This window comes from Metopolophium dirhodum, chromosome 1 (assembly GCF_019925205.1).
Source record: "Metopolophium dirhodum isolate CAU chromosome 1, ASM1992520v1, whole genome shotgun sequence".
NCBI lineage: Eukaryota > Metazoa > Arthropoda > Insecta > Hemiptera > Aphididae > Metopolophium > Metopolophium dirhodum.
Genome location: NC_083560.1, coordinates 74,942,190 through 74,966,419, shown reverse-complemented (window position 1 = coordinate 74,966,419; position 24,230 = coordinate 74,942,190). Strand labels below are relative to the sequence as shown.

Below are 24,230 nucleotides of genomic sequence, written 5' to 3'. Positions count from 1 at the left end.
TGAAAATTTAGTACAAGTTTTCATAAATAACCTTAAAATCTAAAAAATAATTTAAAAATATTATTCATGGCCCGTGGGTACTTGAACCTTTTATCTAAAGTTATTATTTTATACACATAATGACTTTTCAAATTCAATGTTTTCGGAAACAATAATTAACGGTAGGTATATTGTATACTATTGTATACTAATAGTAATAAGAATTAATAATATATAAATAGTTTTTTTTTATCTCTTATTCTTGCATCTAGTGATCTAGATAGCCAAACTCAGACTGTGATCATTTATTAACAAGGCCGCCAAAATATTAAACCAAAATTGAAATAGAAATAACTTCAAATTTTGAAAATTTCAAAAAAATTGAATTTACATTTGCTAAAAATATTACGTTTGTATCATTTATTATGAATGAATATTTTCCATTTCTTATTGTCAATTTCCTACGTTCTTAATCAGACATGACCATGACGGGTCGCAGGCCGCAGCCTTATAAGTTGTATGTATATCGTCTAAGTATAAATTACATTAGGTACCTATCAATAAAATATAATATTCTATTAACTTAAAAGAAAAAGTTTAAATTCTGGTCTGAAAAGAATTTTTTTATGGCTCTAATTGGTAAAAAAGGTTCGTCACCAGTCATCACTGATCTAGATCCTAGAGCATTAGAGGAACAATATTCTAAATGTCAAATTAAAACATGTATTGTTGCTTATGAGTTATGAGAAATATAGCGATGAGTGAGTGGTATTTGACTTTTATATTAGCTATATATTATGGATTAAAAAAATTTTTTTTAAATGTTCAATATAAATTATTTTACTGTGTGAATAATGGATTAAAGATCTGTCGACCAAGCCATGATAAATATTACTACTAACAATAACATCGATAAACCTGTCGATATATAATAAATTATAAATCACAGACTTCTAATGGAAGTTATTGTGTAATAAATTACTACTAATGTACCTCCACGGCTACACCCATGATTAAAATAATAATAATATTATTTACATATTATTATTATTATTATAAATAATTAATATTATCATTGACTATAATATATTATTATATATAATATTATGTATTACACTATTACCATTTATTATAAAATATTTAATATTATTTATAATCAATGCTATTACGTGTTATTTCAACTATGCCTCCTCCACCCGAGGACGTCCCGAGCCCAAACGACAACCTTATCAAATATCAAGTGAAATCTTTTTGCCGCACTCTGTATAATAATATGCTAAATTATGCGTGCCACCATAGATAACAGCATCGAACAAATAACAATGGCATTGGTATTCAGCCATGGATTCGTACAATCGTAGTAATCGTACTCTATCGTTGGCCTGCTTGTCCATGAAGCCATGGAAATATTGATGAAAACATTGAAAACCATAACAATTATCGCCTAACGGGTATAATACATTTTGTTCTGCTGAACGCTGTACGGACGGGCGCCGGCGGGATTGACGACTGTCGTCTGCCAATTATTGCTTTAGATTTAATGTGCTTAAAATTATTATTAATTAGATAAATAGTATTGTACTATTCTATTGTATTTTGTTTATTCAGAGCGTCGAACAGATAATATTATTTTTTAACTTCCGAATAGAAGAAAGGAAAACGGTTGAATATTTCAGTAGAGATCTTCGTTTATGTACGTTTTATTTCGCGTCGAACATTGTAAATGCAATCATCAAATATCTCGAAACATAATAGTTAATGAACATTTTCTCGTTTTATCTGTTTTAACACTTCAGCAGATGATTGTCTCGCTCTGCAAAAGTGTATATTGCTGTTAAAACAATATTCATATTCGGGCAGTGGTATTCAGAATCAAGGTACCTATTTGTAATTATGTAACTTTTATACTAAATTCAACAAAATATAATTTTAAGCCTGCGCCTATACATTAAAATATTAAAAACCGATATTTTTATTGATTTTATAATTTTTACATATTAAGTGCATTAATAATTAAAGGTTCTAGAAATGGATGCGTGCTTAGCCGTTGATCGTGAGGTCGACAAAGTATTGTCAAGGTTTAAAGACATGAGTAAAAGCTATAATGTTGTATTGCAGCAATTGATTGATAGCCTGGAAGTAATACAAAATGATTGGAAAAATAATGCAATTAAAGACGGTAAGATTTTAACCATCAGTAGTTTTTTACAATTAGTAATGTCAGATAAAATATACAAATGTAGTGTATAAAATGCTCAGACTAGTTTTTACATTATTTTTATCAGCATAAATGTTGTGTACATTCAATATAATATGAAAATATTCATATATCAATATATCATATTCTATATTCATGATAGAATATATTTTATTTTAAGGAGTTAGATATTTTTTAAATTTAATTTTCTAAATCAGTATAATTATCTATTCATCTACAATGTCGACAGAATAGATAATTATTTATAAGTAATGTACCTATTAATACATATTTTTGTACTAAGCACATATGAACATTTTACTGAATTATTATTATATTGAATTTGTAACTAAATACAATATATTTTATATTTGTAACTAAATACAATGTATTATATATTCGTAACTAAAATAAATAAAATATAACTATTTCATAAAAGTACTATGAATAAAAAAAGTTGTGCGATATTGATTTATCATTTTTAAATTTAAAGTTATTTTGTATAACAAACAAATTAACATTTGAATATACTTAAAAAATATGAACATCATCCATCAATAAATTGTATTATCATTAGATGGGTAAATTAAATAAAAAATAAATCTCAAACAATTACATTCAAAAGAAAAATCCTTGACAAACTTATCATTGTGTTTAACGAACCACATTACCTGCTTAACAATAAATGCTGTTATAATGTATTTTTAATCTTATTTCTTTTTCAGAAAATAAAGAGTCATCAATTAATGATATATCAAATTTAATTTATAAATCAAAAGAAAAAACACAACAATTAGCCATTGAACACCGAGAACTACATAGTACTGTATCAAAAGTGGGAAAAGCAATTGACAGAGTATGATATTTAATTCAATTTAGATTAATATTCAATTAATATTAATTTTATTTACAGAATTTTGTATCAGATTTTGACGCAACTTGTAAAGAGGATATATTTGATGAGCCCAAAAATGTCACATTACTTAACTATATCATCTGTCAACATTTTTATAGACAAGGCAACTTGGATATTGCTGATGAACTTGTAATGGTTAGTTAATTTTAAATCATAATTAGGTATCTTTTTTTTGCAAATTAAAGAATAAATTCTTTATTGTATAACAAAAAGTATTACTTCACATTTAATATTAACAAATAACAATTTTATTTATTTCTTATAGGAATCTGGAATAGTGATGGAACCTAGCATAAGAGAACCATTTGCTAAGTTGAAACACATCAAAGAGTCATTAATTAACAAAAATATTTACCCAGCTTTAGAATGGGCAAAAGAAAATCGGGCAGTGTTAGATACTCAGGTAAATATACAATAATATAATTAAATAAATATAATGTTAATTAAATATTGGTTTAAATGTATAACTTAGGTTTGAAAAAATGGGTACCATAAATGTAATATCATACTTATATGCATTAATTGTAAATTGTGATAATTCTTTTATTAAATTAAATTTTCTAACATAATGTAGGTAATAGATTAAAATATTTTTAAGAAATTTAACAAAAAATATATGTTGAAATGCCTTTTTTTTACTTGGGAGTTGATACTATTTTTTTCATTATTGTTAATTGTTCAGTAAACTAAGGAAATATTTGTATTCATCTACTTGCTATTCAATATTTGGAAGTCTTAGAAACAAATAAAAGTATATTACATAGAACAACCTGTATAATAACCTTTCTACAATGCTTTAATTTAATATTGACTTAAATATAATAATATAAACAATTTTTTTTCGTTTCATTTTAGATGTATCCTCCATACCCATTGGTTAAAAGGATTTCATCGGCTTCAAATTTGCCTATTCGTATTCCATATCATGCAAAAAGAACCAAATTTTCTGGTGGTATAATGAAACCAAGGCCAAAGACAAAGAAAATTAAAAGAATGGAATTGGCAAAGAAAATATTACAACAATTTTATAAGGTTTGTAAAGAAATAAAATAATAATTAAATCAATTATAAAAAATTTAAACTTTGAAAAAGGTAATAATTTAATTTTAATATACTTGGTTTTATTGTTATAGAGTTCTGCTCTTGAGTTTAAGCTTCACCAGCTTGCGTTTTTATCAATTATTCAAAAAGGTGTAGAACATCAAACTGAAGCTGTTGCATATGCCCGAGCTAATTTTAGTCAATTTGTTGACAAATATGAAAAAGGTATTAAATTAAACCTATTTTACAAGAAAAAAATATATTAATTTTTTTTTCTATAGAAATTCAAACTATGATGGGTATGCTGTTATTTATTCCACAAGGAATCAATAAATCACCATACTCAGAAATGGTTCAAGAAAATATGTGGGACGAAGTTATTGAATTATTTACAAGGGATGCTTGTACTTTACTTGGATTAAGTTTTGATAGCTTACTGAATGTCAGGTACTATAGATATTTAAATTAAGTAATTGTATTATCTAGAACAATAATTTAGAATTGTGGCTTTACGTCCAAATGATATGTTATACCCTGTATCATATAAAAGTAACCTTAGAAAGGCTCTTGTACACTGCAAAAGCATCTGTTTGATTATCGAGTTTGAATAATAAAAGTGTTAAATGTTTGTATTCAATAACTAAACATATTTAATGGTATAATTGAAATAATAAAGATTTTATTTAGTAACTAAATTTAAATTTACAATATTTTTTAGAAATAATTTGCATTGATTAAGTTGTGTTATATTTAACTACCATACTAAGTATGTATTTACGTAAATATTTTTTTTAATGAAGTAATTTGTTATACATATATCTTAAATATTACCTTAGTATAATTATATTAACTTACATTTTTTTTTAGCCATTGACATTTCAACTTTTCTGATGAATTTCTAAATTGCATTTTCATAAAGTAATATATCTTTATATTTATCATTTGGCCTGTTCTAATAAAATTATCTAGTTTTGCCTCTCATAGAATAGTCAGTTTTAATATTTGATCGATATAATTAACTCTTGAACTCCAGGAAGATAAAGTTTGTGGTCGATAATGTACAATTATTTACGACTTAATTGTGAAACGGGGTTCTCAGTTTAAATATATTTTTGTTGATTATAATCTATATAAAGAATATTATATTAAAACTATTGAAACAAAGTAGGTGTGCCAACAAAAAATGTGGACTATTAAAGCTTCCAATAATAAAAAAAACATTGAAAAAACCTTAATTAAGTGGGGCGTATGTCCATACGTACACATTTTTTTTGTGCAGTACCTTTCCAATGATATCATATATATATTTGTCTCCTATTATATATCTAGGCAGAGTAATTGGTTCAGCAAAAAAGTGCTAATATAAATATACTAATATAGATTATTAAAAGATAAAATTATTAGATAAGATTTTATATTTATACTATAATAAAAATGTATCAGCAAACAAATATAGGTATAATATATAAAAAAAACTAATCACTAATAATTATTTAAATTTTTAAGTGTTAATGCTGGTTGTGCAGCTCTCCCTGCACTTTTAAATATCAAACATGTAATGACACAGAGGAAAGTAAACGATATTTGGAAAGGAAAAGATGAGTTGCCTGTAAGTAAATTTATTTATACGTAATAAGTTATTTAATAAAATTTTTATATGGTAATAATAAATATTTGCCTTGTTATTTAGATTGAAATTGATTTAGACTCGGAGCATAGATATCATTCAATGTTTGCATGTCCAATTCTCAGACAACAAAGTTCAGATACCAATCCTCCTATGAGACTTATTTGTGGCCATATTATATCCAAAGATGCTTTACAGAAATTAGGAACCTCAACCAAGTAAGATAAATTTCTTTAAACATATATCTTTTAGCATATGTAATAATTATTTAAATTATTGTTTTTAGATTAAAGTGTCCATATTGCCCAATGGAACAAAGTTCATCAGAAGCTAAACACATATGTTTTTAAGCATATTTACCACCAATCATTCGATTAAAATTATTTACTTATAATTATCGCTATAAATGTATGGATTAAAACTGAAGGATATACTTTTCAACTTAATAATTATTTAATTTTGAATATTACTGAACAGAAAAAATAGCATTACATATTATTGAAAAGTTTAATTATGATAATTGTATAACATATGCAATTCGTTTTTATAAAAATAAATAGACGACATAACTTTCTGATAATATTATACTTATACTATGTGCGCTTAAAGTTAATTAAGTTCATTTTATATCTCTTTATATTGTATAATTTAATATAGGCGCTAACATTTTTTAAATTATAATATCCCTAAAAATAATATTTTTGTTCCTATAAAATAAACATGTTGAGCGCCTTGTAGTAACTGACATGCATTGCCCTTTTAGCAGCGTCAAATTGGCCCGAAAATGTGTTGACATCCGGCTCCCAGGCAATGCTAAAATAAACCAATGAATAACCACGAACAGATATGAAAGCGTTGCCTTGTATCCAAGTAAATTATAAAAGCCGTAAAGATACCTATATAACTTGTCGACGCAGTCATGGGGGCAATGTCATAATTGTCAACCGAGGCACTCTGCGTGTTTAAGTCATGTTAAAATATTTGTTGGAAATTTCTTTACATATTTAAAATTCAACCATCGTATTACAATATAATAAGTGAATTATTTTTATTCTTTAATTATTATTTATTTTGTATGTTTCGTGTTACATAAGTAACTAATAGTTTATCATTTAAATATAAACCAGTGAGGGTGAAAGTTAAAATAAAATTATATTTCTGGAATCTTGGAAATCATATCAAATACTATTTTTTATACTATTATCATAATTCTATCTCAATATTTTCAGATTAATTTAATGTATTAAAAACAATTAAAACATAAATATTGTTTAGACACCAGAGTAATACAAGTTTGTTAACAAAATATGTGTATCAATGAATATTTTATTATCATAATAGTGAATATAATTGAAAATATATTATTAACATAATAGTATTTTAAACAATTACATTAAAAACAGTCGATTTACTTCAATATTATAGAAAAAGACTAGAAATAACAATGTGATGATACTTAAATATTTAGGTTTTATCTCATTAATGTTATACTTTGGTAGTCAGGTCCATTCCATAGTTTTATCCAATTTTGGTATTAGTTATTTATGGCATAAGCCAATCAATAGTTTCATCGGATACTGTTAGTATAATATTTTTTTTAAAAACCACAAAAGTCAAGATATATTAAACTAATGACATTTGGACAGAACTACGAATGGATTCAAAAATCCTGAAATCAATATTTACAATATATGGTAAAACTACTTTTAATGAATTACATGATAAATGTATTTAAAATTGGCACTCATGTGCAAACATTATTATTTATGACAGTCAAATGTATTATTATTTTTTATTCTTCTGATGTCTTCAAATCTTATTCGATTAATTTTTTTGCTTTGAAGTAACGCCTCAAGTAAAAGACTTGCCAAGTTGCTAACACAATAACACAAATCATACTGAACAAACTAAAATAGAGAACTCTCTTGTTTGTAGATTCTGAAATAAATAAATTTATAAATTTAAAAATACATCTCATATTATGTACGTATTAATAACTAAATACCATTTGTATTGCGCATTTCATCAGCACGCTTTTTCATATCTTTGAATTCTAGTACAATGGCTTCAGAAAAGTCTTCCAGTCGCTTTAGATCCATCTCGAGAGGTTTCAATTTAAAAGCTTCAGCAATCTATCATCACAGTTAATTAATAAAGACAACCATATACATTATACTAGCAAAATAATTAAGAAATTGTTAAAAACTAAGAAATTTTATAAAGTTACACAAAAGTATTAAATAATAATATATATCTATAATCAAAAGCAGATCTGTTGTTCCTAATGCAAATCAACAGTTTTTGACCAAAAGGCGTTCAATTTTTCATGCATATACTTCAGGCTCAGACGTGTCTTAGAATATTTTCATCCTAGAATTCAACCAAGTGTTGACTTACACATGTATTTTTTGTATTTTATTCGTTTATACATATATATATATATATATATATCGGTCGAGTGTTACTGCGGGGTAGCTACTCACCTACCGCATTCAAAAGCCATGTAAATAAATTCAGCACATATGCTCATTGTAAATATTATATTACAGATTGTATATAATCTAATAAATGTTAAAAAAAAAAAATATATATATATATATATATATATATATGATTGCAATTGGTTGAAAGATATAAAATAGTATTATTATCGTGAACTAAGATATCTTAATTTGTAGTTTTAATGATTGAAAATAATTTTCTGTAGTTTTATATAATTATTAAATAACTGTCATGGAAACTTAAAATAAATATAACCAATTTCAACCTAAATCCACCAAAACTATGTAACGAGACAATATAAATTCACTCTCAAGTAACACAGAGGCAACAATTCTGACAGGTGTGACTAAAGGAAAGAACATCATCATCCGGAAAACTCAAACGATAGATAAATATATAAATTTTAACTTGGTTGGAGTCGGGTAATACAGCTAGTTATATTATATAACAAAAAACTTACTCCTTCATAACTTTTAGCTTCTACTCCTGTTTTTATATCTACAAAAACCTCTTGTATAGCACCTTGATGATCTGTAAATTATAGAACTAACTATTAGGAATTTACAATTTATCTGATAAAATAACATCATTGCATTTGTTAAGAGGATGTCAGCGCACTATTTGTTTTCTCTCTCGGGCCCACGAGCAACATAGACAAAACGCATTTACGCAGAATAATTTTTTCTATGTTTTTAAGTTATTTTAGAGTAAAATCATCTATTACAAAAAAGATAGAGAATAATATTTTTGAGGAAATGAAATATTGTTTTGTCTAAATATTTTCTCAAAACAATTTAAATGTACAACAATTTTTTGTTTATTTTGAAAGTCAAATAACAATAAAATATAAAATCGATATGACATTTTCTCAAAAATATTATTTTCTATCTTTTTTGTAATGGGTGATTTTACTCTAAAATATCTTAAAAACATAGAAAAAATGATTCAGCATTAATGCGTTTTGTCTATGTTGTGCGTGGGCCAGAGAGAAAAAAATAGTGCGCTGTCATCCTCTTAAGTAACTGTATTTTTATACAGCATAAAATGTTGAGTGTAGGTTCTTGTATAAACCATTGTTTTTATCCATCGATTGAGTTACAAGTTATAACTTACATTCATCTAAAAAATATAAAACAAAAAAAATTATTTTAATTCATTTAATTCTATCATTTAAATATTTTATTTTGTTCATACTTACTATTTGAAACTTTTGAAGAAAAACATATTTCAAATATATCATAATTTTCTACACTAAAAGTAAACTTCCCAGAACTTATATCTTCTTTCTGTGACAATATATGATTATTTGAATCTTTAACCTATGAATAATATAAATATGTATCTATTTTATTTATCAAACATTTAATAATAATACATATTTACATTAATAAATCTCAGAGGGAATAGGAGTACCTATGTAAGTTTGGCTTGCAACAAATGTATAACTTTATAATATTTAGAATTAAAACTTAGGTACTTATAAATTAATATATATTATTTGTATACAGAAATTAAAGAAATTACTATTTTCTTTTTAAGAATTTTACTATGATTGAGACAATTAGGGTGATAATTAATAAATATTAGTTGGTATTAATGTGTAAATTGAGCTACCTAAACGATTGGATTATACCTAATTAGTTATTAAAAAAGTACCTAATAACTATAGGTAGGTAATAGAGTCATTCAATTTAAACAAGTCAATGTTTTTTGTACTACACATTTAAATTAATTAATTAAAGTAATTTAGTTAAATTGAAATTGTTTGCTACCGAAATATGTTAATATATTATATTTATGTATATTGATTAGAAATTTAAATAAAACAACTCAAATCAATAAGGTAGGTACCTAGTTGATTATTTAAATATACTTACAACATAATCTACTTGCTGATTGTCAACCTGAGTTACTTCATATTCACCCTTTACCAATACATTTTCCCTGAGTTCTTCTCTGAGACATTTTCGACTGTTGGGTTGCATATTCCATCTTATACAGTTCCCGATTGAGAGTATAGATAAAGAAATCGTCAAATGTACTATAAAGTTCATTGTAACAAATTAATTGTTGAAATACGTAATACAAATTATACAAAAGCGTGAACGATAATAATTTATGTAATAATATACGAGTTGTCAAACAATCATAGAACTGGGAAAATCGGTTTTTAATCCTAGCACTTCCGGCACTAAAAACTAGACGAGAAATCGAATATGAATTCCAGTACGAATCGTTGAAAGCTAATCCGCCATTTATAAATACATAGACATTAAGCAAACACCGCAGACATATAATAGAATATGCAATAAACCAACTTAAATTATTTGTTTATTGGCATAATATAATGTATAATAAAACTTAAATACTCAATACAAGCATAGCATTATACCATTTATACCACAGATAGATGTGATTACAATAATATAATATTATGAAAAAATAAATGTATTTAAAAAAAATTAATACATTTTGTAATTTTGTATAACGTGTATATTGATAAGATAAATATTACCGCAGCGGCAACATTATATTATTACATTCTATCCATGAGCGGCAACGATAATATGAGTATATGACTACCATGAAGTTGTGGACAATAAATTAAAACATGCGAATGAAACCTATTAGATACGTTTTTCGTGTTATCTACTTATCTGGTTGTCGGGACTCGGGGCGCACTGTCTACAACCATAGGACAGTCCGCGGAACAGTCCCTAAAGAAAAATTAAGAATTTAAAAGCTGTGTCACCATGAAAAATGCGTTCATGATGTAGCTGTCCGGCTGTCGTAACTTAATATAATATTGTTAATTGTAAAAAGACATTTCACGTACGAGTTGTTATAACACGAGCACAGAAATATTGATGTAAGCCAATATTTTAGTTCTACACAATTAAATTTGTTCAAATTTCAAGTTTATACCACTACGAAGCATTGCATTTTTTTCATTACACATTTTTTTTAACCCCCATACATGAGACGTATTAATGTCAACTACCATTACCTTAGCCACCTAATAAAGAATACAAATTTATACTTTAGTATAAAAGTAGCTGTGAAGAAAAAAATGTAAAGTAATTAATTAATTACGATTATAATAATAAATAATTACAATAATAATACTGATTTTGCCGATTTTGATGATTATAATGAACTATGTTTGACAACAAGTTTTTTTTTTTATGAGCATGTTATTAGATTACCAATTAAATTAAATTAAGTGTATAAAAGATAGTTATAAGAAAAAAATATTTAGTTTTTGTAAATTAAACCTATACCAATTATTTCAATTAAAAGTATTACTCAAGTTTAGAGGACCATAGTTAAGAAACTAGCTAACCAAAATTAATGATTTGAGTATCAACATTTTCAGAAAAAAAAAATCTTTACCAGAATCCATTAAAAAATATAGTGATTACCATTTGAAAAAATAAAGTTGGTTTTGCTTTTGGTACAAAAATTGAAATTGTTATAAAAAAATTGCATGTTTTTTTGAAATTCCATATAATCTATAATCGTTAAAAAACCTTGCGTACAATGACATAAGATACACTCTGTATAATGTCTATCAACCAAATAACAATTTAAAACGTGTAGCTTACCATTCTAAACACAGTTGACTGATGCCATATTTTTACAGTGTTTTGCTACTAGTAAATATGTTAACAACTAACCATAACTATTATCTTACTTACCTATTAATTTCATTGTACAAAATGTTAAAATGTTTTATTGATTCAATACAAATTAAAAAATACTCCATAATATAGTCATAGGTCGGTATTAAGAATTATCCATACACTAGTTTAGTTTAAAATACTTATCGTACACTACAATAATGATCATGAATCAGTATTTTTCTAGTACCCGGTCCTTAATTAACAGATTTAAAATGCAATGCCAAATAAACAAATAAAAATCTATTACAATTTATTTAATATATTATAAAATTGCAACAGATTAGTTCATAAAAGCTCATACACTATACAGATCATTTATAAATTCAAGATGACAAGACTGCAAAATTTTTGCAACTAACAAAAAAATAAAACGAGTTTAATATTCATTGACTATGAAAGATGTTGAATGATAATCATGCAACAATGAATGTTATCATAAGTTTATTTCACAAATCATCGTAAATGGGCGATGGGCCCTTGTAACATTTTCAACAGGTTACTATAGATTGAAGCAGTAGCTATCACTATTTTTGATACTAACCTTTAATGGTTTCAAAAATAAATAAATTACAATTATTACTAACAATAAAAAGTTATAACTAACAATTTATTGACCTTGTATTGTTTTTTTTACAATTATCTCTTCTCAATAACCATGACAAATGGAATGAAATGAAAACAAAATTTCATATACAAGTTTATATTTCAATAAGTTTTTGATTTGATTTATAGTATTTTACTAGTATAAAGAACATTTATAGCGATCAAATATAACATTATTAATGGCTTGTTTCCGTTTAGCACAAATAATTTGAAATTAATATATTTATTTTAAAAATGTTTAAAATAATTATTAACATTAAATAATGATGTATCTGTAAATTGATTATTACATAAAAAGTTTGTTTATTTATTTTAGTATTAAAAATCCATTTGAGGAATCTTCACAACAATTTTATTAGGTAACAATAATAAGTACATAAAGATAAAAAAATATATAAGGAATTAAAAAATACATTTTATACTCAATAATCAGGCTTGGTTCACTTACTTATATTATACAAGTTTAAACTAAATATTTTTAATAATAAAACAATTTTCATTTTGTGGTAAGCTCTCTTGTATAGGGATGAGGCAACAGTGATGTAATTCCATTTATAATTGCCATTGGCTTACGTTGAACGCACACTTTTTGAGACCAAGTACTACACAATAGAGCCAGCTTACCATAAATATTTTGAGCCATCTCATCTGTTTCAATATTATTTTCACATACATAAACAGTATCAAAATAAAATGTTGGTGAACAGAAAATATTAAATGTCTTTTTGTCTAGTGGTTCAATAATCGGTAAACAGTCATCTCTGTTATAAGTCATGATAACTCTAAATATACAATCCTTGTGAAGATTCCTTAGTTTACCAATATATTTTAACAAAGGGCCGAAATCATATGCAGCAACTTCTTCAGGTTTATCATTTTGAGCCAATATAGATGATAATTTTTCGATTACAACATTAATATTTGTTGTAAAATCCATAACTAGATTAAATGAGTGTGGAGTTAATAAACAAATACCAAACGAGTTATTTTGGAACCGATTCTTTTGTAATGCAAAAAATCTGTATGCCCTTCGAATTATTGCCACACTAGACATTGGATCTATATTGGTAGGACTGAAATCAATGTCAGTTTTAGACAATGCATACGAATCCATAACAAACAATATTTTCTCATCTGGTAAATTTTTAAACTCTATGGGTGTTTTTGTCAAAGTTTTTGATAGAGCATTTGCATAAGACATCGTAAAAACAAATTAACAATATATTTGAATTTACCAACGGAAACTTTTCAATGATCTTTTTGAGTCCAATTTCAATTAATTCTGGAACTTGTATGTGTCAAAAGGTCCAGTTGAATAACATCGATGAAATCCTAGAACAGAATTTAATTTGTATTAGTATAGGTATTATGAAACACAAGTATACAAAACAAACTGCAATAACAATTTGTTTTAATCTTGTAAAAAGCATACCTAAATAATTTTCAAGTGCAATAACAATTATTATTCGTGTCGGCGACTAAAAATGGTATACTAAATATGTTTTATAGGCGTCATAAGGTAAAAAATCTACACTATCAATTAATAATATTGTAAGTTTATTAGTATTAAATTTTATTGGCATCCCGTGTCAAAAATCGATAGACTAGGCAAGATGTTAAACACCTACCACAAATAAGTGTGTAAATTTACAAAATTAATTATGAATTATTATATTATAGTAAATCACAGAAATATAAAATACAAAATAATATTGTAAAAAATTATTATCACTAAATATTTTGTGGTAACCATTGTGGATTGATAATATCTACAACGTGTTATCAGTCCACCTCGGTGGTTACCTCAAATCGTTTTTAAAATAATCGTATGTTTACGGCCCGGACCACGGACTAAGATATATATTACTTATAAATCATAATAAATAATAATATAATATATATTATATCATATTATAATATCTAAGAATCCGTGGTTACCCAAGTACAGCTTGGCTTTGCAATGTCATATTTTAGAATCCCGGAAAAAAAGAACAATTTACAATTGTTTGGAGAAAACTACATTTTAGTTATTTTGTTGTAATTTTATAATATTAACCACGTTATACATTATCGATTATTATCATTATACACCACTGGCTATGATGATTGGTTAAGTTTTTTTTTATTTTTACCCATTACCCATTAGGTTTAAAATTTACATATAAAGTAATGTAACATATATACAGTAAAACCTTATAACGGAATCGCTCGGCACCAACTGATATTTCCGTTGTAATCCTTTTTAGGGAGACTAAAATATACGGGATATAAATTATTTAGGACTATTTAAGGAGGTTTTACTGTACACCTACTACTACTACTAGGTCAATAGAAGTATATTAATATGTACATTATAATAATTTTTTTTGGATATTATATACAATTTAAATATAATTAAAATTACCTTCATTACAAATGTACATATTTATACGACCATTTTTATTAATGGAAATTCCCTATGTAGAGATCACAGTGACCTTTTCATACTTTATCATAAAATATAACTAGTGGTTTAATATAAAGTAAAATAACTTTTTATAACTGAAAATTCCCTATGTAGACATTTTCATACGTTTATGCTATTATTTGAGTGAACAAAATTTAGTCAAATACGTGTTTTTAATAATATAAAAATTTTAAATGGAAATTTTTAAATCCAACAATTATATAACATATTTAAATCTTAGATTTAAAAAGAAAATTTCTTATGAATTTCTAACTCAAAATAATTTGCAAATTTTTGTCATTTTTATGTATTTTGACAATATTTGAACTTTATATGATTATAAAAAAAATTGTAACTATGGATTTTTAATCTTTTTCGTCTGCTTTTGAAACAATAACCTAGGAGCCTTCTATTAAATGTTCAAGCTTTTTTAAACAATAACTAAAATGTTATTAATATTTATAAAAAAAAAAAACAAAAAATTGGAAACTGAAAATGTCCGTAAACAGCTCAAAATAAGTCAAAATATTTGGAAAATGTTATGGTGTATAGAAAATGCTAATATAAACATTGAGTCAAAATGTCATGTACCCACGGTCATTTGTTTAGGAGGTGCACCAAAAACCAAAATCGATTTTTTCGAAAACAGTTTTCAGCCGACGTAATGTTGAAAATGACCTTTCATTAGTCGTTGTAGTTACAGGCAAAACTGACATTACACGTAACATTTTATGAACATTTGGAAATACATCTGCACTCATGACGAAAGTCGATAAATAGCAAACGTGAAGACTACACTATATTATATTATTATAGTATTGTACTATTATGTTATGCATTATTATTTATTACAAATAAGATTAGAAAATATTACCTATAGGTAATAGATCAAAATAAATACAAATTTTTTCTCACAATTTACGAAATATTCCAAAATATGCTAAATGGGTTAAATATTCTCTAACCCATGAAATATTCTCAAATATGAAAAAAAAACTTTTTCTAATCGAACGAATAGTCCACATTTTTTGCTCTCATAAGACTGCATAGATCCAGTAACGATATGTAAAAACATATAAATCCGGTCTTAACCTATAATAGAGACGTAAGCTCGGTGTAAATTGTATTGTTTTTATTTAACCTACTTACTACTTAAATGTATTTTATAGTGAAATCAAATGTCCGACTGTACAATACTATACTAGTATAATACTACTATACTACTACAGTGTACTGTCTACTGTGTACCCATAACGTAGGTATTTCGAATCATTCTGAATGATATACTGTTATGTGGAGTGTAGATAATTTAAATTTATAACACATGCAGACATAAAAAAAATATATTACGTATCATCACGACACGAAGCTGACATAATGTACATGTGGTGCGCTCTTGAGGCCGGGATGTCACCGTTTCTATTTGACACAATCTATAGGTACATTTTTTTGGAACATCGATGTTTTTATCATAGACATAATATAAATTTGTATGTCTATGGTTTTTATATTCACACGGATTTTGTACGTATTCGAAACATGAACTAAGATCGTACTATCTTAGTTAGTATCTTAGTTCATGATTCGAAACCAGCTGGGATCAATAATTAACATAAATCGACTACGTCTACCCAACCTTACAATATTTTCTTACTGATATTAAAAACGATTGACAATACATACTACATAGGCAGATACTAGGTACCTACTTAACGAAATTTGATATTGAAATAAAAATGTCTAAACTAACGACATTGAGTATATTATATTGTACAATAATATTATATAGGTACTCAATGCTAAAGATTATTCATCTAACAATTTTGGTTGTTTGGATGTAATTAAAAAAATATTATTATTACATATTTTTATAATTTGTTTGCTTTTACTGTTTATATTCTGAGTGGGTGGATGAACCATGAATGTGTATTCAAAATTGTATATCCCTACTACCATATAATTTTATAATCTGAGCGAAGACTTATCTTACAGACTATCTTCAAACTTTTACATAAAATAATTTAAAATAGGTAATCATTAGATTACATGCAATAAATAATAATATTAAAATGTGTCAAGCCTGAGGTAGTATATATTGAAACTGAACAAAATACAAAGATAGTTACTTTTGAAACTGATTTAAATATATTATAAAACATTAAATCAAAAAAAGTAATGTAATATGTGATAGGGATCATTGTAATATCGGTGCTCATACTGAATTTAAATCTGCATGCATACTGTAGTACTGTACAGTTCATCTTTCGTCATGTAAAATATTAATATCACATTGTGGACTACGAGTTGATTAAGATATTCACCACCAGGATTACCTGGTAAACAGCGGGCGTATATTTTTTGTGGTTGAACACGATTTAGTCGAACCGTGTTAAGGCCGGCGGTTGCCGATATATAAAATTGTGACCCACCAATCTTGGAATTCCGGAATAACTCGATTCTACGGACCGTGCACTATACGCAAATCTGGTATAAATTATTGTTTTCGTGTGGATTAGTGGATTACAAAGAACGGTGTGGTACATGGACTAAAGAGAGAGATATGATAATATAGTAGTAATAATATACGCTGATTGTTTCGAAAATTAGTCAAAATGAGAATTATTTTCAAAAACAAACACTCATTATCTATGAGACAACTGGATCTATTGTTTGAACGCGTTCCGATCGTGCCACAACCGTCGGAGAACAATAAACAACGGACCAATTTGATTATTTCGTGATGCTTTTTATGTTTTACCTTATAATAATGGTTCGGCTATCCGGCGACGTAGATCAGAAATTCGTTCAAGCTCTGGTGTTTCGAAAAACAGTCAATAGATAGCGTTCGCGAGCATACTCGTTGGCTAACGCGGTTAGAACCCGGGTAGCCCGGCATTTCGTTCGCGCTGTGACCATAAGTTTTCCCAGACGCACAGAAGTCAAAAGTTTGCACCGCACGCGTACTGCACGCGCACAGACCCTATCACGACTTGCTAACCGGGATAACGGTGTTGCGTGAACACCAGCCCGCTGCATGGCGTCGTGACCGCGCCGATTGTATATAGGGAACCGAACACCGACCAAACGGCAACTCCGGTTCCCTTTCAAATCGAAAAAATCTTTCGCCTTTTACTAAAGATTTCCGTGGAGGGGAGCACTCAAAGGAGTCTAGAAATTTAATTTTTCCAATTGCCTGATCTTCTGGTCGGGCTTCTTTCTAATACATCACTTGTATTTAAACCAATTAAGTTGCTGTTTAAACGATAGTTTGCGATTGCCTAAGTCGTGTTACGCATAGATTAAATATAATATGTGTACCAGTATATTCATTGATCTATGTGTTACAGTCACGCTTAGCGTGTAAACTACTAATAGGTAAATCTAGTAATCCGACAACATTTCAGGCTATACCAAAATAATACTATAATATTATTAGACCAAGTTGTACGAATTGTTATATAAATCGACGGACCATTTTTTTAACAAAATTGTATCATCACAATACAATATTTATTATCGTGCCCGCTGAATTCTGATTATTATTTATAGTTGCCTGTTTTAACCTTAATGTGAACAATATAGCAAATTATAATATATACAACTATTTCGATGGCGATGACGAAATGTTGCTCTCCACTTTTTAGCATATTTTAGTCTTGTACTATCGCATGTAGTCGCGGGAGATATAATATAATAGTTTTTATGATCTATATACTATATTGATATATAATATACATATTTATCCAAACAGTACGTTGTGTACATTTAATAAATTGATCATTATAGTTTATAGAGGCGCGTGCGTAGGTAATCATACATTCATACTTTCCACCATAATTTTTCAGGAAGTATAGGTTGTACCTACTGTAGAATTCCATCATATCGACATGTCGACATAACGTTAAATCTTTTAAAAAGTCCTATCGTGATGGTGTTCTAAGGATTCAATCCTTCATACCTTCTAATTGAAAAATCCGGCAGATCTAGTCCATCGGATCAAATCTCTTGTACCTCCACTAACCAGTGGTGGATTTAAGAGGGGGGCAAAGGGGCCCTTAGCATCTATAGGTTAATTAACTTGGTCGATTTTAAAGATTTGTGTGGTAAGACTTGGAAAAATACAATGCCCCCCCTCCCCTTAAACAAAATTCTAGATCCGCCACTGCCACTAACAACAAAACTCAAAAGACCGGGTCCGGCGCACGGTTAATAGATCTAAAGCATGACAAATTATAATTATAATTTATTATAATTTGTCATGATCTATATTCTATAGTATAGTAATAGTATCTCCGTGGGTCCGGCGGACCTAGATATCTTATCATTATTATTATTTATTATCATCATAAAATATCATCTGCTTACTTATCACTCATCAGTAGTTTGTGTTTGAGAACGTTTTTTTTTTTTTTATAAGCTTCAAAATTAACTAATAAGTAAAAACTACCTATTAGGTATATTATTTTATCTAGTGTCCTAAGTCCTTATACCCTTAGATTGAATTTTTATTTTTTAAATAATATTTGTATTAATTGTGTACAAGTCATGGAGTGGAGTAGGTCTGTAAATACAGAGTTCATTGAGTTAGTTCAAACCAAGTTTATGGAAAATAATTGTGGACAGCGTTCACTTTTAACATTTCCATTTTCGGGTTTCATCTCGTCAGACTGCGAAATTAATTTTTTTTCAAGTCATTATTTAAGCTATCTACTTATCTGTTTAATTAATTTGGCAATTGACAGTGACTGCCATTCTGAGTTGAAATTAAATCTAGTCACTTTAAGAGAACTATGAAATTTCCACCATTTTTGTGTCGAATTCATAGCTTCCCGAGAACTGGTCGATCGTGTTTCAGCCGTTCAATTGAATCAAAGCCGCGGAATTGGAAATATTTTTACCTCAGTTTGTGACAAGTTTACCTACTTGATATTGCACTAGAATATCGACAATGTTTTTAACAGCGTGTAAGTACATAGTATCATGGTATCCCCTACAGAGTTATCATATCCATATAGTTTTTAGTTGTAAATGTTTTGATTATAAATTAGAATCATGAACTAAGATAGTTCATAGTATCTTAGTTCAAGAATTTAAATACTTTGATTATTTTTTTATATCATTTTCTTATAATAAAATACTGGGAGTCGAGACGAAATCAAATATTAATTAGATTTCATAATTATATTTTCATAATCACCACAGGTACCTACGAATAATAAAATAGATTGCTAACTCATGAATCATGATAATATAGTTGAAATCAAAATCCACCATTGCCGTGAGAAATGCGGGTTTTGTCACCAGAACATTCAGGCCACTGTGGTATTGCTTATTTTCATACTACTTTGTCTACTTACAACTATCAAAAATAAAAGAATTTTGATTAATTAGATTATCATTTTTGTCATTATTATATTATTATTATATTATGATCAAATGCCTGTAGGTTTCTATACTGTTACTTTATTGGAATGAAATCACAGTACAAACTTTTCAAATGAAAATATCTAAAACCAATAAATACGCTAAATAAAATGTGTGTTAATTTCTTTTCTTATTATATTATGGCAAGTTATTTGTACCTATTAAGAGTTTTTGGGGAGTTATTTTTTGTATTGAGCCAGGTATGTTTAAAAAATAGCGGCATACCCTGCGAAAAAAGTCTGCGCTCGCCTATGCATAACATATAACCAAACACAATTTCATTTACTTTGAAAAATGTTTTTTTTTTATTGCAGGATAAGCTGAACATTGCTGTTTTGCTATTACCACAAAGATACCATGAGCTGAAAAATCACTGCAAGGTAGATTATTTTTTTTTGTCGTATAAAGAATGTGTTAAGACTACATAATAATATTGTCAGCTTAAGCACTTAAAATTTCAATTCGGTAAAAACATTGCATTGATGAAATAAACTAGTCTGCTTGTCACTATTGACTATTTACTTGGCGGTTAAAAGTAAATTTTTTGAAAATTTAAGGGCATCATAAATTGACTATGTTAAATTATGACATTTAAAAGGTTTTAGATCTATGGATAATTGTTTTTTTAATGGTAAATAAATTATCTTTGTACGAAAGCAAGTGTGTTGGCTTAAGATTGTTTAAATTAACTACTAACTGTCAATCTATATTATACTAAAGGTATAAATATAATTCTTACATTTTTCATTTACATGAATGGATGTCAAAATTAATAAATTATTATTGGTGTTTATGTGTCTAACTTATTGTGATTTGTGAAATGTTTATTAGGTTTATTTGATTTACTCATTGACTGTCCATTTATTTAATAATTTGTTTTGTTCTACTTTGTTAAAACTATAATACAATACGTCCATACACAACATCAATAATTACACATTTACAGTCAACAGATCAATAATGAATTTGGTTTTAATTGAATAAAAAGTATCTAGACCCTAATTGTTAGCACAAAAACCTGCTATAATAAATATATTTATTTGGCTAGTGATGAATGCAATATCATTGATTCTAAATACTAAATTATCATGATAATACAAATATTTTAAATAATAATACTTTCATTAATTAATTAGCAAGTTAACTAACTTACCAGTTACAATTAACAGACATCTTAAAACTTGTAACAAGTACCACAAACTAAAATGATTTAAATATAAATTAGGCATAAAATTTAACAATCATAAAAAATACGTATAATTATTTTTATATTCTCATGCCTAATTATTAGTAATAAATGGTGCAATAAATAATTAATGCATATATAAAAAATGTAATTAATATTATATTTTTTTAATGCATATTTAATGAATTATAGTGTTTATTAGCATTTTTACTATTGTGTTTTTATGTGCTTTAAGTTCAAAACCCTAGTTATTACGGTATTTTAAACAACATTAATCATTGATGTTTTTATTATTTATATTCTTAATTAAAATAAATGTCATTATTTGTTTCAGGTGCCGGGTGAGTGAATTGATAAACAACCTTCTATGTGCCATTACTTTTCAAGTCTAGCTACAATAAACATGGATACTTGTATATTTGAATCAGAAACAATTAAATTATGGCTTGAAGAATATCTACCAGAATAAAAATAAGTAAGTTAATTTTATTTTTTAAAAACAAATAAGTACCTACCTTGTTTAAATTATCTGAAACAATAAATTGATTAATAAAAATAAAATCACCAATGAAAAATTCAATAATAACAATTTAATTTACAAAGATTATCCAGATATTAATAAAGATACAGGTCCTAAAACAAGGTGTCATTAATTTATCGTATTTATGTATATTTATTTATTATTCATATCATTGATAGGTGTTCTACCTATATATTTAAAAAAAACTGAATTAGAAAAAAATCAAAGTTAAATTAATAAATTATTTAAAAAGATAAGTCAGTAACACAGTTAATGCATCACATTCTTTAACCATTTGTAAAAAAACTTACATTTTGATAGTGTTAGATTTTGATTTATTTTTGTTTAATATGTTTTCTTAAGTCTTAATTATTTATCAATGTTTTTTATTTATAGGTATTGTTTGACCGTGACTCATGAGTATTACAAAAGTATTTACACTCATAACAAATGCGGAAGATAAAGAAAATCATTAAAATGAAAAAAGTATAATACAGATTTAGGTTAGAGTTCACAACATGTATAGAGTTTGATAGAAACATATAATAGGCATTTAGATGTACGATAAGTAGATAACTTCAGTAGAGAAAAACGTCAGAGAGTCGAAACATACTTGTAGGTATTTAAAGTCATAGTGGTGAACAATTTTATTAGATTAATGTAAACAATAAAAGCACACATTATAAATAGACAATAAATGGAAAATTTCAAATCAAAATTCACATTTATAATTTATAGAAAAAAGTACTTCTCTTTGTTCTATCAACTTTCTTCTTGATTTCATAAAAGAATGGAATAAATGTATTCATATATTTACATATATCTATTTTTGAAAATTCAATGATACAATTATTGTAATTACAACAATTAAACACATTACATTTTTAATGAAGAAAAGCGAGAAAATTGTTAGAAATTAAACACATGTCTTATTGACCATGCGTAATATGGATATCAGAGCTTATAAGTAAATTAAAATTAATATCAATATTTTGACAAAGCTTATTTAATTAATAGAAAAATATAAAAAAAAAAAGCTTAGGACTACATCATTCTTGGATTTCAATAGTCTGTCATTAGTTGATTTTCTTCATTAAATTTAGAATGTGCACACACGTTATATATACACCATGATCGGTAAACGAAAACAATTAATACACTTATTCAAAACTATTTGATAGAAAAAAAAAGTACTTACCTGCTTGATAAATAATTTTATCTTGATTTAGTTTTAGTTATTAAACATTTCAACTTTTATTTGAAATTTGTCTTGATATTAATTAAATAATTATAATTTGTGTTTCTATGTTTAAATGTTGTTTTTTTGTTTATTTATTATAATTTATAACTTTGATGCGAGTCTTTCAACTTTTTATCGAGTTTCCTTATCAGAGTTTTCTAGTTGTTTTATGTAAAATCTTGTTAATTGGTTTGTCTTGTTTAATGTTTTTATAATAATTTATAAGCTACCTAAACTTTTTTTATTATTAAAACTGTCATAAATTTCTTATTTGTATTATTTTCCAATTAAATGATATTGTTATAGTTTAAAATAATAAGAAATTCTAGGACTGTAATAAATAAACCTTATATTTTTTTAGAGGAGGTTTATTTATATTAATTTAAAATCAAGTTGTTTTCTGTCAATAAAAATACTTTGTTTTAATCAAATTTATTGTTATTTTATTAAATATATTTGTGTTTATCTCTGCCCTTAAATACTGTAAAAAACATCCCAGATGACAATAATTATGTATTGTACATTTTAAATGGCAAATTAATATTCTTGTTTTTGTATTTGTGTAAAACAATCTACTAGGAGCATCCGACTATCCGAGTATTACTTAGTTAATTAATTTGTATCAGTCTTATTGTTATGTGGTCTTACTGTGATAATTGTGAATTTATAATTTTTTTGTTATAGCCGTATAGGTACTGTTGAAGTGTCAAATGTGCGGTGTTGGATAGTAACGTTAAGATTTCATTAGAATTATTTCCAAGTAAAAAAAATTCAATTTACATAGCATAACGCGTTAGTATGTTACAGTTCAAATTGTGTAAATGAGTTTATATTTTTTTAGATATTTTGGTTACAGTATGAACGAC

The 24,230-nt window shown here is 26.5% G+C and overlaps 3 protein-coding genes, 1 long non-coding RNA gene and 1 other non-coding gene across 8 annotated transcripts; 3 read left to right on the top strand and 2 right to left on the bottom strand.

Moving 5' to 3' along the window:
* The first annotated feature begins 1,272 nt into the window (after positions 1-1,272).
* Positions 1,273-6,819, top strand: LOC132934176 (E3 ubiquitin-protein ligase RMND5A-like). 4 transcript variants are annotated; one of them, XM_061000453.1, is made up of 13 exons: positions 1,273-1,430; positions 1,588-1,672; positions 1,779-1,856; positions 1,999-2,158; positions 2,902-3,032; positions 3,090-3,227; positions 3,358-3,495; positions 3,948-4,124; positions 4,226-4,358; positions 4,415-4,580; positions 5,640-5,742; positions 5,824-5,978; positions 6,047-6,819. In XM_061000453.1, the coding sequence occupies exons 4-13, from the start codon at positions 2,008-2,010 to the stop codon at positions 6,108-6,110; spliced, it is 1,356 nt and encodes a 451-aa protein (XP_060856436.1). In that variant the 5' UTR covers positions 1,273-1,430; positions 1,588-1,672; positions 1,779-1,856; positions 1,999-2,007; the 3' UTR covers positions 6,111-6,819. The 4 variants fall into 4 exon arrangements, with proteins under 4 accessions (XP_060856436.1, XP_060856434.1, XP_060856437.1 ...); XM_061000454.1 differs by having other exon boundaries at positions 1,304-1,521; XM_061000451.1 differs by having other exon boundaries at positions 1,588-1,856.
* Positions 6,820-7,068: 249 nt separating this feature from the next.
* LOC132934178 (transmembrane emp24 domain-containing protein bai-like) lies at positions 7,069-10,863 on the bottom strand. Its single transcript, XM_061000456.1, has 6 exons — positions 10,803-10,863; positions 10,140-10,303; positions 9,461-9,581; positions 8,723-8,793; positions 7,766-7,892; positions 7,069-7,698 (listed from the first exon to the last, which is right to left on the bottom strand). Exons 1-6 carry the CDS (start codon positions 10,846-10,848, stop codon positions 7,577-7,579), a joined length of 651 nt encoding a protein of 216 aa, XP_060856439.1. The 5' UTR covers positions 10,849-10,863; the 3' UTR covers positions 7,069-7,576.
* Positions 10,864-11,004: 141 nt separating this feature from the next.
* Positions 11,005-14,273, bottom strand: LOC132934177 (uncharacterized). The gene is made up of 2 exons (XM_061000455.1): positions 13,981-14,273; positions 11,005-13,880 (listed from the first exon to the last, which is right to left on the bottom strand). Exon 2 carries the CDS (start codon positions 13,747-13,749, stop codon positions 13,045-13,047), a length of 705 nt encoding a protein of 234 aa, XP_060856438.1. The 5' UTR covers positions 13,750-13,880; positions 13,981-14,273; the 3' UTR covers positions 11,005-13,044.
* Positions 14,274-18,082: 3,809 nt separating this feature from the next.
* Positions 18,083-18,206, top strand: LOC132937660 (U5 spliceosomal RNA). Its single transcript, XR_009663762.1, has one exon. It is a non-coding gene; the product is annotated as a U5 spliceosomal RNA (small nuclear RNA).
* A 1,175-nt stretch (positions 18,207-19,381) lies between these two features.
* On the top strand, positions 19,382-23,795 carry LOC132934597 (uncharacterized). Its single transcript, XR_009663050.1, has 4 exons — positions 19,382-19,958; positions 20,733-20,798; positions 21,939-22,079; positions 22,521-23,795. It is a non-coding gene; the product is annotated as an uncharacterized LOC132934597 (long non-coding RNA).
* Positions 23,796-24,230: the final 435 nt, after the last annotated feature.